The sequence below is a fragment of the Sabethes cyaneus genome, chromosome 3 (genome assembly GCF_943734655.1).
Source record: "Sabethes cyaneus chromosome 3, idSabCyanKW18_F2, whole genome shotgun sequence".
Classification (NCBI taxonomy): domain Eukaryota; kingdom Metazoa; phylum Arthropoda; class Insecta; order Diptera; family Culicidae; genus Sabethes; species Sabethes cyaneus.
Window position 1 is genome coordinate 10175372 of NC_071355.1, and position 18275 is coordinate 10193646.

The window sequence follows — 18275 nt, forward strand, 5'->3', positions numbered from 1 at the left end:
CAAACAGCCAAAATCCGGTCGAAAGCAAAAACTGGCACACATTATCAATAGATGAAACCAATTCACTCCCAACAAGCCCGTACCTGCGAACTGATTCACAAAAGATGGCAAACAAACAAACAAACTAACAAACAAACGAATGAAAGAGCGACACGCAGATCGGTTTCACTTTCATTTGCATCTGCTGAGCTGACTAGGCCAGCAGCGACCGGGGAGCTTAGCTAATTCGCTGACTCAACAACGGTGCCGTCTGCTGGTGCTGCTGTCACCTTTCGTCGCGTATATCGCGTGGCTAATCGTGCGATCTTGCAGCATCCCTCAGCTCCTCGCTTCGAAATACGAACAGCGAGACAGACACGGGACAGGCCGGTAGTGAATCATGACGATTCGATAATGAATGACGAGATGATGCGATGCATGATTATGCTAATAAGAAAGTGAAATTCTGATATTTCTGTTTACCGTTCGAGCGCGCGTGGGGTGTAGCGATTATTGGTGCAAAAGTTGGAGTTTTCTACATGTGAGGACCGTTCTGCAGCAATTGTCTGTCGGTCGATTGGTTCATTTACCTCGATTTGGTTTTGCTCTCGATTCGATTTAAACTCGTTGCAGTTACTTGACACTGTTTGCTGTGCACTTTAATGCGCAGAGAAAATACTTTTAATTGTGTGATAATTGATAAAGCGTTGCACTGGAAGCTTGGTCGTGGTGCAACACGACAAAGAAAATAAAAATCTATTGAGGTTTTTGTGCTTTCTCGGTTATTGAATAACCGTTTGCGAGACTGCGAACAGAACAACAGACGAAAATGAGGTCTGTGCAATTCTGTAGCTCTCTCCGATGTTTAAATGTTTGTTTAAATTGCGTTCGTTTTGGTCTTATGTATGTCTCCTTTTCAGCCATTTATTGTCAATTAATTTCTAGATTTCAAAACAATTATTGATTGGACTCCGATGTCACATGATTGCAAAGCTATTCTAGAAATTGTGGTTGTGGAATCACCCTATCGTTGAATGTTAATCATCCATCAACAAAGATACAATGTATGGGTAGCATTGCAAACCATTAACTGCACTTTTAATTATTCTAATTGAAAACGGCCACTTGAAGAAGCAGCGCACGTCGTTTGTTTCAGTCAGCTTTTCAGCCAGCATAAGCAAACAGTCAGCTTTCGTTTCAACATGCTATGCTTGTTCCAGATGAAAAATTCCAGCACGTCGAGTGACATCCGCAATCTATTTGCCAAGCACTCTTCGAGTGTGTTTTCACTCACTCGAGAGGGGAAAATATTTTTCGCGATGCTCCCCACCATAGTAATGTTTGTTTTATTCTTCCGTCGAAAGTACGCTGGATGCGAAAGTCAAGGTTGAACTTCTTAACTTCAGCAATGGTTAAACAAAATCCTGTTGATTTTATTAAAAACTGCGCCATTATTTATGTTAAAAATGGCATTTTTTCTGAGGCGGGAAGGGTTATCAGACTTTACTGAAAAAAAATTCACAGTTTTATCACCGCAGAAAGGGTTATAATTTCGCCAAATTTAATCAAATTTTAGTTTAAATGAAGGTTTAACTGACATTTATGCCTTATTTGAAAAAGTTCCCGTATTAATTTTCTGTTGGTTATGGCCTTTTCGTCGCTTCTATGGTTGTCTTTTCATCGCATTTGGTCGTCTTTTTACATTGCCAGTTCACCTTTATTACCGTTATACCACTTTTTGCTGCCTTTACGGCGCCCTTTCGCTGTCTTTTCGTCATCTCTTTTTTGCCTTTTCTTCGTACCTGTCATTTTTGTCATCCCTTTATCATTTCCTGTCGCCTTTTTAATGTTCTTCCTGCTATCCATTCATCCATTTTCCATCCATTCCATTCGTCGTTTTTTGACATCTGTTTTTGACATTTTTTATTGTACTTTTGTTGGCTTCCAGCCGTTTTTATTGTCTTTTTATTGTTGTTTTGGTTTCCTTTTAGACGTCATATTGTCCTCTCTTGCCTCGTTTTTGATCTTTCTATCATTTCTAGTCATCGTTTTGTTATTTTTCTGTTGTCTTTTCGTCACATTTTTTCTATTTTTTGTCACCCTGCTCGTAGTTAAGACATGTGTCTTGTCCTTTCGTTGTTCTTTGGTTGTTTCTCTGTCGTAAATTCGTCATTTCTTTGGATGTTTTGTCGCTTTTTAATGCTTTTTAAACGACTTTTCGCCATTTTTTGTTGCGTTTTTTTGTCGCTGGTATAGAGGGTCATTCCAAAAAATCTTTCTCGAAAAGTGGTCAGGTTTTGAACGCTAATAGCATAGTAGTTTCCCGATCGATTTTCAATATTCTTACATCAATCGATTGGAAAACCTTCTAAGACTTTTGAAAATAATGAATCTATGCTTTACCAGAATTCTCGCTTCGTGATTGGTAGTTGGAAATGACTTCGGCTTATAATTCAGTCAATTTTCAATAGATTTCCAAGATATTTACGTATTATACATTTATTTTATTATTTTATTTACAATTAATCGGAAAATCGATTTGGAAAATATTGAACATATAGAAAACTATTGATTTTCAATGCGCGTCATTGAAAGATTAAAAATAACTCTAACTCGGTCGTACTAGAAATTGTCGCTTTGTGATTGGTTGGAATAATTTCCAATTATTATCGAACAAGTCTTGGTACAATTCAGAAATCAACGGGAAAGTGGATGGAAAATTCCATTTAATTCTACTATAACAAAGTTACAAGAGAACTTAATGAAATTCTACCATTGCTGTGCTGTCCTTGATTGCGGTTTGCCTAGATAATTCCTTATTGTGCTCAATATTCAATAATCGTCACGTTGCAAAATTGTCTGCCGTGAATAAATGATAGCAATTAAAACCAAGTTAACACCAAATTAAACACTGATTCGCCGCAACAGTTGCGCAGGAAAACGCATTAAAACTAAACCCAATGTTTTGTTTTAATAAATACTGCTGGCCCAATAAACTTTATTGTGATCAGCGAAGAACAATAATCTTTTATATCTTCATAAAAGCATGTTTTCATCCTTCAAAGGACGATGTCTGGTAATTGATACAACTGTTAGAAATATCGGCATTCTTCTCACTTTTCTTGGGCAATACAACAGCTTGAATGTTTAGCACACCTCTAGTAACTCCGAAGAAAAGTTTGTTCATTTCTCCGTCGATACGGACAGCCAGCTGCAGTTTGGTCTTCTCGTCACCACAGAATCTGCCCGCCTGCGTGCTGGTAAATCCAAAATTCCAGCTGCGAAATAACTACTGCTGGTTTATGGGAGCACGTAATTTTTCTTTTGCAGCAAAAGGCGAACGGCTCACTGGTAACTTTGCTCTTTTGTTCAGACTGAAATTGAAATGCTCCATTTTATTAAACGTAGATGATAGAATGAAGAACCACGAAAAATAGGCGGGACCGATTCTTGTCGCTTGCTCTGATGCATAACACGAGGTAAACCGGCGAACAGCATTATTCAAATGGCAAACGCTAGCTAAGCTACTACCAACATCTTGCTGGCATGTTTGGACGCGACAAAGGATAAAGTATCAAGGGCAAATGAAAGTCCCGTTCGAGTCGTGCACGTTTGCAGTTCCCGGTCGGTCGTATTCATCGGCTGCTGAGGAAAGGGAAGTATGCTGAGCGTGTGTTGGAGCTGGAGCACTCGTTTCGCTGCCGTGATGGAATATCTGGCTGCTGAAGTTCTGGAATTGACAGGAAATATGCTGCTCGCGACATCGAAACGATCAGAATTATCGTCACTTGCAGCTGACAACGACGAAGGGTTGAACAAATTGCTGTCCGGAGTCACCACTGCTAAGAGAAGTGTCTTTCCGAACATCCAAACTGTTTTGTTGCTGCCCAAGAAGACGGAAAAGAAGGCTTAAATTTCCAACATATCACTTTCAACGTGAACCGTTCTTTTAAGGACGAAACATATTTTCATGAAGATTTAAAGAACTTTTACTCACTGATATTTAATTTAATTCGATTGATTCTAATTGTTCCCTTCAACTTAAATATGCTGCTCGCAACAACGAAACGACCAGAATTATCGTCACTTGTAGCTGACCATTATATTTTAAGCTCGGTTAATGCTAGTATTACTTATCAATGTGACTAGTTTAAACCTTCTACAGAAGCCATCAGACAAAATATGAGACGTGGTACTGTATGACGTTCCATTGTTATATCTTAGAAATGATGTTAACTATGTTATTTTATGTTGTACTCCTTGAGAAAGATGTTAAATACATCGAAACGTCCGGCATAGAATAAAGAAGTGTCCTCTTGCTTTGCCGTTTGACTGTCCTGCCGAAAACATAAAGTTTCGAATCATCAACAGTCGATAGCTCCACTTCGATAAATTTCTGTCTGTATGACCCTTATAGACGCGGAAACTACCTATCGGCGTGAGGGTTTTTTGGGACCGGCGAAGGTTCTTGTAATGGTTCGAAACCCCTTCTCTCCTCTGGTAGGGAGAGCTCTCAGCACGAGCGTTCCCAGACGTAAACAGAAGGTGGGGCACTCGAACTTTCAGCAAAATGATTTCGCCTGAAAAATTGAGTTAGGAATTTAGGATCGGTTGATTGGGTTTAAAATTCCGGACTTTGAGGGTCAACTGGTCTTAAAGTCAAAGTTGGAATTGAACCAGAAATTAGACGTGGAACTGAACTAGAAATTATACAGAAGAAACTGGATTTGGATTCGGACTTAACATAGGGCTGGATGAACTGGATTTGAATTCGGACTTAACATAGGGCATTAAATTAGATTTGAATTTGGACTAATTTAGGCTCAAAATTTTACTTCAAATGAAACTAAAAATTGGACTTGGAAATTTGATTTGAAATTGAACTTAAATTTGAATTGGAAGTTTTACATGGAATTAGACATGTTATCGGACTTAAAAGAGAATTTAAAAATTTTGTTTAAAATTAGACTCAATTCAATTAAACTTGGAATTGGACGTGGAATTACATTTGAAATTAGGCTTGAAATTGGATTAAATTGGTTAAATTCTACTAGAAATTAGACTTGAACTTCATATTTTAAATTAAACTAGACTTGAAATTAGGCGTAAAAACGCACATGTACCTGTACTTGAAATTAAACCTGACATTGGACGTTAACCCTCCGTTACTCGCGCTGTTGTATTTTGTACAACGTTTGTGAACCGTTAACTTTATCTCGGTGTATCTCGAGATTCCAGCAATAATGACTGAAAATCCAGACAATTACTGTTTTCAGCAAAGTTGATTCGCAGACCAAGATCTTTCAAACGGTGAAGTAAGTTTTTCATTAGTTGTTGAGTAAATTCTGTTTGGTTTTAGCATGCCTATAAATCGAAGTTGGCGCGAAAAGTTAAATAAGACTTGAACAGAAACGAATTTTCACTTGAAATCAGAATAGACATTATTCGTTTTACTGTCTCACTCATTTTACCACTTTGCTGTTCCTCTTTTTGTCTTTTCCAGTCCCATTTTTTCACTTTTTGTTTCATTTTTCTTTTTTTCTCCACCTTTTCTTGGTTCTTTCTCTCTCGTTTCTTTTTCTTTCCAACCCGTGTTTTCTATTGCATTGTTCCGTTTTTCTTCGTTTATTGTCCCATTTTCTCTTATTTTCAATCCCGTTTTCTCTCGTTTTTCATTCATTTTTCTATCCCATTTTTCGTGTTTTCGTTTAAGCTTTTTGCCTCCAGTTTTCGTTTTTTCCTACTCTTTATCTCCATTTCTTTACGTTTTTCGTCTTCTTTTTTAAATGCCTTTTTCATTTTTGTCTTCTTGTTTTTCTTTTCTGTCACGTTTATTCTGTTTCAAGCTCTCGTTTTTCCCTTTCCTCAACAGTTTTCCCTGGGATGCAACCCCCCTTTTTTCTTTTTTCTCTCCCGTTTAACCTTTTTTGGTCCATTTTCCCTACTTTTCTGTTCTTCTTTTCGGTCCCATTTTGTCCCATCTTTCTCCTTTTATATCTTGTTAGACCACTCTTTCCTGTTTTCCTCATTTCCTCTTTCGGTCTCGCTAGTTTAGTTTTCCGTCCATGTTTTTCTCCGTTTTTTCCCGTCTTCCCTGTATTTTTCCCCTTTTCCCTCCTTTACTCTCTTGTTTTTCTTTCTATCTTTCGTTCTTACTTTCTGCGCTGTTTCCTCTTTCTCATATCCTGTCCCGTTTGATTTCAGTGCAGGGTTTTCTCTATTCTATTTCGTTTTTCGTTTTTGTTTTGTTCAATGTTCTTCATTTTCAGGTCCGTTTTTTGGCTGTCTTGCTTTTTGTTTTTTGTCCTGTTGACTTCTTGTCTATTTACTCGTTTTCGTTTGTTCCATTCCACCTCTTATTATCTCGTTTTCTAACATGTTTTCAAACAACTTTTCTGTTTCATCCCGTTTGTTCTCCGTTTTCACGTTGTCTCATCATTTTCCTCTCTTTTGTTCTTCTCTCTCGCTTCTTAATTTTCCTGCTCGCGCATTTCCTCCTTTTTATTTTTCTCTTTTTCTATCCGGTGTTTTCCCTTTTCTGCCCAGTTTGTCATAATTTTCTTTCCTACTTTCCTCGTTTTCTTAATAGTTTTTCTTTTTTTCTATCATTTTTCGTCTTTTATCTTGCATTCTCCCGTTTTTCCGTTCAGATTCCCCTTTTTCCCTCGTTTTCCCGTTTATTCTACCTGTTTTTTTTTTTCTTTTTTACTTTTCCCTAGCGTTCTGTCAACATTTTTCTTTCGGTTTTATTTTTTTCATGCCAGTTTTTCTTATTTTTCTCTGAATTCGGGGTAATTCGGGGTCAAAGTTGGGGTATTTTGACTTTAACAGTTCTACAGTTCCTAAACTAGAAAAGATAGAGATATACTATATTCAGCTAAGTGGTATATTTTTACTATCTGTACAACTTTGTGGAACATCAAAAAGTCATACAACAACTGCGAAAAGAGCTAAAATAGAAAAACCGATTTTAATGATTGATTTATAAGAAACACGATTTTTCTATCTTCGCTGAAGAAATAGAAGGTTACTGTCTTCAGCAAATTTTTTTGTAATAATATACTCTAAAACTTCGTCGAACACATCAATGTGTTAAATTGAAACTGAAGAAAAATAAAATACATCAGACGATAGAGCTTTTAATTTCAAGAAACTCTTCCAAAGGTAAAACAAGTTTTCCCACTCAAAACTCCAATGCGTACGTGTTTTTTTGCTTTTAGACCACCGTGATGTTACTTTCTGGAGGACGGATTTTTTTCTATTGTGGTTTGAGACCCTCCCCCTTTGGCATATAATCGAAGTCACACATCAGCAAACGAAAATATGTTGACAAAACTCATTTCGAGTGTAGTGACAGATTTGACTAAAGTATGCAATGAATATTTTGTTAACATTCCATGTCGCCTTCAAAGAGCTCTTCAAAAAGTTTTCAATAATCAACCACAATCGCTCGGTTGCTACCAGAATGCTTTTTGTGTTAAACTACTGCCTCCCGCTGTCTCTCGGTTAATGAAGTAGGAAACTATTCTCATGAAATGAAAAGCTCAAGTACAGCTCCAAGTTCATTTGATATCCTCCAAGTTTTTGAAACGAAATATTCACATCTTCCTACCAACGATAACTACTATACTAAATCAAACGTTACGTTACATTTAGACTGCCTCTAAAAGGTGCTAAAAGAGGGTATCCTTAATACCATTGTAAAGCATTTGATTCAAGGGTTTTTACGCCTGGCAGGAGATATAACTAAATTGCATAAAATATTTCCACCTTGGCTCTTCCCATCCCAGAAAAGACGCAGTAAGAATAGTATATAGTAAGAAAATTATAAAACGCATGGTATTGCAGTTTTTTATCTAGAAGTGTGCCTCGGGGAAGTAATCTAAGATCACTACTATTTTTTCATTCTACCTCTATATCAAATAATTTGAATATTTAAGTGAAGTATTAAGGTGTGTCAAAACATGTGTTGGGTACATTCCAATATATGCTGCCTGACTTCGACTGTAAACTATATTTGAATATTAGTCTGTAAAACTTTCCTACTCCAGATTCAATTTGCTAATATGAATGCGTTCACAACGTCATGTGATGAGATAAATCGACCATCATTTTCCAGTTATAACCACAAACGACAAACATCCGTAAATTCTAACCACATCCTTACGTAAAACTGATTTTGCTGATGGAACCGCACAACGATAATGAGGTAAAACCGTACGTGAAGCACGATAATGTTCACGCTTGTTATCCCCTTTCCACAGCAATCACTTCAGACAGAATCCTCACCCAATTACAGAGCAGGAAATTTTCGCTTTTTGATATTACTGCCTCTCTGCCGAGCCCGCTCACACCGTGCTGCTGCTAATGACACTTCAATTAAATGGTCGCATTGTGCGAATCCACAATTCCCCCAATCCGTCCGCCCGGTTGTCATTGATTTGATCCCGATAGCAAAAGAGCCCCAGCCGCCGCCGCCGATCCAGGCTTACGAGTGAATGACATGCTGCTGTGCTCCTCTTGTGGGGGGCAGGCTTTCTTTGCGTCGTTAACTGCTGAGACGTGACGTTTTGATCCCTGGCGGCGCGATAACTTTGCCGCAATGCGTCACTTAAGGTGACACGAAAAAGTGACGACCCATGGTTGGGTGGACAAATTGGACTAAACCTATCATTTGAACTTTTTCTAGCGTTAAAGAGCTTTCAGCAGTCTTTTAAAGCCAAATGAGAAGATTGATAACAATTTCTGTATCAAAACAACATAAAGAAGACTACGGAATCTTAAGTAAATCGACTTTCTCCAGGATAGAAAAATGTTGATAATAATTTGATAATGATGACTAAGCATATACAGAGTCTTATTGAATATTTGCTTCATCTTCTTCTACAAATGGAAGAGCTTTTCTCAATAAAATTCGTGCGTGCCATCCCACTGCCAAACCAGAAAAAGGAGATTAAAATACAACATTAATATTCATTTACCATTCAAAAGAGAATAACTAATTGGCTCGCTCTTATAAAACTTTGCAATCACTGGCTGTTGACTTTCGAACTCATTCCATTTGATATGGTAATGATTTCTTTCATTTTCAATACTAGTTTCGAAGGAAAATGGCATTGAATTTCGTTCAAAATACGTCGGCAATACTTCTATCGTTGTATCATTTGTCGGCTGTAGTCTAAAAACTCGGAATGTTCTGCACAACAGAAATCTGAAATGTTTTCAAAAGAGCAATTCTTAAACCTTTTGAATATTAAATACCGCATTTAAATGAAACACAAAGACGTCTCTCGAGCAGTTTTATCTGACGAAACAACTAACCCTGTTCAAGCCAAAACTGCAATTTACAGTTTAGCCCTCTGTAACCCGACGTAATTCCTTGTTCTTCGTACGAAACATCTCTTTGGAAAAGTTTAGGAAAGTTCCCTGAATTTAATTTATATATTTTTCTGCTGCAACTGCCCCAGAACGGTTCCCACGCACTTACCGGCATTTTGGCTGCGGGCAGCACTCCGATGTTGTTGACATTGGTCCGAACGTTCAGCGCTCGCCGTTTGCTGCCTTCGACGTTTCCCAGCGACTCGGCTAGACCAAGTTCGTCACCTACGCTCAGACCTGCAAAAGTCCGCGGGACAGAGAAGAGAAGAGAAAAAAACGATTAGAGTTAAATAAGGTGGCGGCACTCGGCTGGGAAGGATATTCAATATATAATCATAGATACAGAGATATATTGTCAACGTTCCACGCTGAACGACTATTAAGCTTGTCGATTAATTGTGTCATTCTTATTATCTTTTATTGAATAAAAACATTTTATATCTGTTAATGCAATGGATTTCTATGGTATTAGATTCTTGATTTTTATTCCCAACAATCATTTTTGTTTAGGAGTAGCATTCCTCAAATCTAGCATTAGCAAAAAGATCGAAAAGCAAAAATCCTTAAAATGCTAATTCAATTAAAAAATTCAGAGGGGTTGTGCACAAGACACGACCGCATAGTTGACGTAGGACTACGTAAATCTATTTGTAGCGATAGTAGGATGTATCCATGTATGTAATGTCCCAAGCAGCACACATTTGGCACTTTTAGTTGTAGCAACTCATTTATCACTAAAATTAGTCACAAATCAGTTGCCAAAACCGGTTTGTAACATCTGTGCTACTAGGGGTATGTATGTATGTATGTATGTATGTATGTATGTATGTATGTATGTATGTATGTATGTATGTATGTATGTATGTATGTATGTATGTATGTATGTATGTATGTATGTATGTACGTTGAATAGTGCTTTTCCTCTGCTAATCGGTACACGGTATGCGCTAGTTTTCAAAAAGCTGAAAATTTTACGCAAAACTTTTCTGCGGCTTACAAATGAAGAACACTGATTTACAAGCTGCAGACGTTTTAAAGTGGTCAAAAATGTCATTTGTTAGTCGTCCGCAACGGCGAAAAATTCAACTTTTCCCTCGTTGCCTTTGTTATTATAGTATTAACTGGACAAGAAAATATAATAAACTCTTCAATTGTTGTGTGGTCCTTAAAAGAATCGATTGTTTGATTATCATAACTCCAGCTTGCAATAAACTTGCACTAACGCACTCACTTAACGTAATTTTCTTTTCGGCAAACAGCTTGTTGAAACGAACCAACCGGAAAGCCACAGCAGCTATGCGATCGACGAAGCCGTTCGTGAATAGTCATGAATCACGATGAAATGCCAGTCCAGGTGGCCAGCTGCAAGCAACGTGGGATAATTCTGGTATTTTTGTTGTCGTGAGCAGCACTTCCGCAGTTTATTATTCCATCACGGCAGCCAGCTCCAGCTTCAATGGTTTCCTTTCCTCAGCAGCCAATGAATTAACTCGAGCGTGACTTTCGCTTGCCCTTGATGCTTTCCCCTTTGTCGCGTCTAGACATGCCAGTAAGATGTTGGCAGTAGCTTAGCTAACGTTTGCCGTTAGCTACAAAGTTACCAGTGAGCCGTTCGCCTTTTGCTGCAAAAGAAAAATTACGTGCGCACATAAACCAGCATTTCACAGCTGGAATTTTGGATTCATCCGCACGCAGGCGGGCAGATTCTGTGGTGACGAGAAGACCAATCTGCAGCTGGCTGTCCGTATCGACGGAGAAATGAACAAACTTTTCTTCGGAGTTACTAGAGATGTGCTAAACGTTCAAGCTGTTGTATTGCGCAAGAAAAGTGAGAAGAATGCCGATATTTCTAACAGTTGTATCAATTACCCTTCCTTTAAGGATGAAAACATGCTTTTATGAAGATACAAAAGATTATTGTTCTCCGCTGATCACAATAAAGTTCATTGGACCAGCAGTATTTATTAAAACAAAACATTGGGTTTAGTTTTAATGCGTTTTCCTGCGCAACTTTTGCGGCGAATCAGTGTTTAATTTGGTGTTAACTTGGTTTTAATTGCTATCACTTATTCACGGCAGACAATTTTTCAACGTGACGATTATTGAATATTGAGCACAATAAGGAATTATCAAGGCAAACAGCAATCAAGGACAGCACAGCAATGGTAGAATTTCTTTAAGTTCTCTTGTAACTTTGTTATAGTAGAATTAAATGGAATTTTCCATCGTCTTTCCCGTTGATTTCTGAATTGTACCAAGAATTGTTCGATAATAATTGGAAATTATTCCAACCAATCACAAAGCGACAATTTCTAGTACGGCCATGTACCATGAGTACGAGTTATTTACAATTTTTCAATGACACAATGACGATCGAGAAACCACTAAGCTATTAGCGTTCAAAACCTGACTACTTTTCAAGAAAGATTTTATGGAATGACCTTCCTGAAAGACGTAGTCCTACGTCAAAAAAATATACAATGACAAAAAAACGCAACAAAAAATGGCAAAAAGACGTTTAAAAAGCGACAAAACATCCCTAAAAACGACGAATTTACGACAGAGAAACGACGAAAGAACAACGAAAGGACAAGACACATGTCTTGACAACGAGCAGGGTGACGAAAAATGGCAAAAAAGTGACGAAAAGACAACAGAAAAATAACGAAACGATGACTAGAAATGATGGAAAGATAAAAAACGAGGCAAGAGAGGACAATATGACGTCTAAAAGATACCAAAACAACAATAAAAAGACAATAAAAACGGCTGGAAGCCATCGAAAGTACAATAAAAATGCCAAAAACAGATGTCAAAAAACGACGAAGGATGGAAAATGGATGAATGGATAGCAGGAAGAATATTAATTGAAGTTTCTTCTTACTTCTAACAGCATAAAGCTGGAGCAGTTCTCGCCGTATCAAGAATTCCTCTCCTCAGTAATTTAGTAATTTCGTTCGTCGGTTCATCGCCAATTCCTTGAGCGTCTCGACACAAACAAGTCGGGTTCAGCCTGGTCGAGCCCTCAAGTCCGTAGAGGATTAGTGGTCTGATTAACGTTCTGTATAAACTCAGCTTTTTGCTCCGGTGCATGCTTCTTGATCGAAGCGTCTTGCTGGGGGGGAAATATAGGTTTGACTTCCAGCTTGAATGCATCGTTGAATCTCCTTACTCGTATTATTGTCGGCGGTGCCCCAAATATATGAACTCAACAACTACTTCTAGTTCAGCGCCGTCAATAGTCACTGTCCGTGGGAAGCGAACGTTGTTATCGCCGATTTCAGTCTGGCTTAGATTGCCTCCGCCGTATCAAGGTTTCAAGGTAAGCATGTCGAGATCGTTGGCAAAGGCAAGGAGTTGGCTACTTTTGCTTGGGATCGTTCCTCTCGTTGCAATGCCCGCTAACCGGAACACAGCTTCAACGGCGATGTTGATTAACATACAGGACAGTCCTTTACTCTACTGCAACCGTCTGCGTGATTCAAAGGGACTCGAGAGTGCCCTGGGAACACGCACGTAGCACATCACTCGCTCCAAGGTAGCTACTATGCGTCGCGTCTGTTTGTCCATAGCTGTTCGCGCTCGACTGTATCGTATACTGCCTAGAAAACCACGAAAATATGAAGCGTGTGCACGTTGTACTCCCGACCTATCTGGAGGATTTAAAAATTAGATCCGTAGTAGCATGGTTCCTTCATAAAGCACACCAGGTACCAGTGATGCCAAATCTATGGAATTAGGAATTTTCTACGGACCTACGATTCAAGCGCTCGTATCTACGGAATTTCATAAATTTCACAGAAATTGCTGAAATAATCCTTCAGATACCAAATTCTTGTTCTATTTGTAGTAATCTGCTTTAGTCTTTTGACGTGTCAATCCAAAACTGTTGAATATTTAAGTCTTTAGAAAACACAACATAAAAAAAGAAATCTTAAATACGATAAAAAATACAATATAATAAAAAAGGAGGGTGAAAATAAGACAAAAAGACAATAAAAAACGACAAAAATACGACGGGAGCAAGCACACTGAAAATGCGATAGCAAGACACCAAAGCAGCGACAAAAAGAACAAAAAACATGACAAAAAAGGGGTTTAAAAAGTGTCAAAAGGGTGACGAAACATGCTTAAAACAGCAATGAAAGAACGATGGAAAGATAGTAAAGAAGTAACATTTTTGTTGTCTATTGACAACCAACAGAATGACGGAAATTGACAAAGAAAAGTGATAAAGAAAAAAAAACAAACATATACAATGATAAACAAAAACAAACGGTGAAATAACAACAAAAGATAATAAAATTGCCATCTTGTCCTCGAAGAAAAGACGATGAAAAATTACAAACAAAAAGGTCGAGAAAACGACCCAAAGCAAGAAGACAACAAAAAGACGACGGACACGAAAAAAAAAGACAACGAAAAGATGACATGACGACGAAATGGGGTCGAAAAAACGAACAGAAACCAAAACAGCGATAAAAAAATATGACTACTTACGACAAGGTAAACAAACAACATGACACAAAGTCGTTTAAAGTTGTCAAAATTAAAAGACGACATAAGTATAGCACAGAGATGACAAAAAGATTACGTTTACGGATAGAAGAGAACAAAGAGATGACAAGAAGAATACAAAAAGGTATCGAAGAGACAACAATAACATGACGAAATGACTATAAATAGATGTAAAAAAGTCGATGAACAGACGGTAAAACAAGGGCAAAAAGTAACATGACAAAAAACAATTAAAAAACATGAAAAAGTGATAAAATCACATACAAAAAATAATATACGACAGAAAGACGATAAAAGAACGACGAAAAGACACTGACAAGATAACATTTTGTTGTCTTGACAGAAAACAGTATGGCGATAAAATTGCAGAAACAGACGAAAAGACAACTAAAAAACGGCGAGACGATGACAAAAGACAACGAAATGAAGAAAAGACGACAAAAAGATGCCAAAAAAGCAACGAAACATCGACAAAAACGCCGAAAAAATTAACGAAAGATGAACAGACAACGGAAATAACATGAAAATATGATGCTGACGACGCAAAGACGCCAAAACAGCGGCAAAAACAAAAAAAAAAATGATAAAAAAAGGCGTAAAGAGCGTCAAAAACACGACAAAACGCGACAAAAAAAAATCATTTAGAAAGCATCGAAAAGATGACAAAGAACTGTGAAATGACAGTAAAGAATGTAACATTTTGGTTGCCAGAAAAGCATTAAGACTGTCTTAATGATCGTCTTTTGTGGCAGTTTCGGTTGTCAGCTAAACAAATAGGATACTGAGAAAAGGTGCTGAAAAAATGACAAAAAGACGTCGAAGAAAGTTACAAAAATTCGAAAACGGGGTCACGAAATGACGAACAGACGACGAAAATGTGAAGTAAAGATAGCAAAACGACAACGAAAAGGCGACAAAAATACAAACTAAGAGGTGAAAAAAGATGTCGAAATGCGTGCGACGAAAAGACACAATAAGAACCACGAAAAGACATCAAATAGATGACAATGAGACGGGGAAAAGGCGGCGAAAAGATGACGTAAAAGTGATGACAAACAGGTGAAAAGCTGATGAAAATGAAAGACAACAAAAATGAACGATTAAAGCATACCGTAAAAACTCCAGAGAAATGACAAAACAACAATTTTGTGAATATAATTTTTTAATCTGAAACATATTGGGCTGCTGGACAGAGAAGACAAAACTAGAGGAGTACATTGCCAGCAACGGTGCGACAACGAAGGGCATGCAAAGAGCAGTTTCGAGTAGAAATGACGTTTGAAATTTTTATTGGACAATAACAGCATCACACACCTGTGATGATTGCGAATCCGCCCGAACGAACCAAAAGGATTCGCATAGAATTCCCATGGGATTCGTTGCATAGGAATTCTGAATTCGTGTGGAGGAGTTCTGGAGAGGATTCGTATAGAATGCCTTGTATATAGAAGAAGGATTCTTATATTAGATTTCAACAGTTGAATCCTCAGAATTTACCTGAAATTCGGTAAAGGAATCGTCTTCACTTTGAAATAGAAGTTCTCGGGACTCCAAAAACAGGAATCCTGGTGTGAAAACAATCCAATGCTGTAAGGGTGATGAATACTTTCAGACACTACCAAATAGTGAGGAGCAAGCGCAGCGACACAGCTTAAAATAAAATTAGTTCAGCCAACCTGCTAGCCGTAATCAGATCTTGCAACTCGAAGCAATAAACATTGCATTCTATAGGTTCTATTATTTTTTGGGGCATAACTTACACTAAATACTGAGATTTCTGCCCAATTAAAATTCATCACTATATTTTCACTTTTTCGCCGTCGATTTTTCTTTAATTTTTTTCGGCCGTTCCATTCATCACATCACTCGCAAAACTTAACTTGAAACACAGAAAACTTGAATTTACCAACCGAATAGTTATCTAGTAAGATATTATAATGATTTTGCCCAAACTGTTCACTTGAATTTATATGAAAAACTTTACTTCATTTCGATTGCAATTCCGAATCCGCGACCGTCGTTGTTGATACGTTACCAAGGAAATGGGAGTGATGCCATATTTACGTTGAGCATGAAATTGGCCAATAATTTTCACTATTAAATTAACGGTCGAAAAGTGTCGAAAATATACTTATAAAATTCTCTGATAATAAAATTCACCGTAAACAACATTTCATCTGATAGAATTACTGTCGGATCTAGTTCAACAGCAAAAATGGATACGCGATTCTGCGTTTCATAATTGTTCATAACAGATTATTACCTACTACTAGCAACTCAGCATAAACTAAACTTAGCATAAACAAAACGATAGTGGAAACAAGTACTGAAATCAGTAAAAAACAGCTGGCCTCTGACGACCTTCACCTTAAGTGAGTGTGGCTTACCGTACTATATTGATGGTTTACACACAAACTTCTGTCCTGTGACCTGTTCAATAAATTGAAATCTTTTACTTTTACGGTATCCCTTATCGGCGGAAGTCAACCAAGCTTTGGTCGCGTTGACCCACAAACAATGAAACACAAAACTGCTTTTTACAACACCTTGATAATTATGGTTACCATTACTGAAAGCCAACATGCAAGCTAATCCTGTTAACAATAGACCGTGTATAATGAATTCATTTAATTAAGTGAAAATTTCCCGCATAATCTCCACTTCATAATGCACTAAAGATGGCAATCAATCATAATAGGCTTTGACCCATGTTAGACATTCAATTTACACCGTGTTGGTCCTAGCGACGGATTAGATTCTATGCTAAACCGTCTGTGACAAATTGCTTAGCACCTCTGGAAATCCAAAACCTATCGTTAACAATGCATTCTGCAATGCATCCTGACAATACAGAGTTGCCATAAAATAGTTTTTTATCGTTTCAAAAAGTGACACTTACATTTTCGAACTAGCACCTCGCACAGTGACCACAAAATACTGTTACGAGGAACAATTGAAACAATGTATGGCAGATATTTCGAGTGTTATGCACGACTATCCGGTTCGGGACACATAGTATAATACCAACGTGGGCCGGCGAAAGTGTATAATTCTACGCAATTACCATATTTCATCTCCGGTGTGTGTACCTACATGCAGGCCGTTTTGAGGCGGATCCGTCCGGTTAGTGCCATGGTATGGCATCATAGGTTTTACCGAACACTACTGCAATAATACCTACCCGGCCACCTCTTCATCAAGCTAAAGTTAATCCTATGCTGCTGGGGACATGTTGCTTGCTTGAAAGATACCTGTGGGGACTAAGTTCAGCTCTAGCTGTCAGCATAATTTTGGAAAAATACTTTAAAAGAGCACATCAGGGATTTGTATCTACCTACATCTCGATGGGGAAAAATCGGCTAAACTTATTTTTGGGTGATAAAATATTCCCAGTAGAACGTGGGTAGTGTAAAATAGTTACCAATTATTGACGTCTACAACGTAAGAAGAAATCAGGCATGCTAATTCTCTTATCCACAAAATTACGAATATAATTCTTACCTGGAAAATAAGCATAAATCCTAGAAATATTATTCTTAACAACACCATAATAAACTATGATAAACAAAACTGCGAAGAAAATGGTTGATTATTGTGCTGCAAAATTTACCACGTGGCGAATACAGGTTACTGCGATCAGAAAGTTATGAACGTGTTCCAATTCAATTCTATTCTATTGACAACGTTCTGTTGGAGGACAATCATTTGTCAGATTTTAACGCTAACGGCCAGATGTTTTCTGAGTTTCGACGTAGGACTACGTTCTTTCTGGAAAACCTGCGCCTTTTGAACTTACTACACCATTACAACGCCTGTTTAACATGTTTCTGAAAAACGGAAATTTCCCGCTAATATGGAAATCTTTGTATTTAATCTCTATCTTCAAACCAGGAACAAACTCAGACATTGGTAACTATCGTAGAATTATTGAACCATTATTGGACAATGTTAACCACATAGAAGCTATTTAGACTTTAGTCTATCTATTGGAATAGAACCGAAACTATTGAAATGGCTTCAGTCATAGCTAACGGAACGCAAACAAATCGTTCGGTTACAAGGTCAGTGAGGGCATGACCTCATTCAAGTCACCTCTGGGGTTCCTCAAAGTTCCCACTTAGGGCACCTTCTTTTCATTTTACACGTAAATGACATTTTTTCGTACTTAACAAGTTAACCACTCAACAGATCTTCTACACTTCGACCCAAACGAAGAAAAATGTTGATTTTTAAGATTGCAATATTAAAAATTTGAAAATAATGTCTCAAACTCCAAGTCCTAGGAGCGCCCATGGAAGATAGTAATGTCCTAGCACCTGATCTCCAAGAAGTCAAACGAGAAATCGGGCTGCCGAAGACCAATAAAGCCGCTGGGAAGGACCGCCTATCGGCAGAGCTTT

At 37.8% G+C, this 18275-nt stretch overlaps 1 protein-coding gene across 1 annotated transcript in view; it reads right to left on the minus strand.

The window, feature by feature from the left end:
• The window catches only part of LOC128739257 (uncharacterized), a 134936-nt gene that overhangs the window by 37952 nt on the left and 78709 nt on the right, over positions 1 to 18275 (minus strand). Inside the window, exon 3 of the mRNA XM_053834734.1 lies at positions 9467 to 9594. Within this exon, the coding sequence (XP_053690709.1) occupies positions 9467 to 9594 (128 nt within the window). The remainder of the gene's footprint in view (positions 1 to 9466; positions 9595 to 18275) is intronic.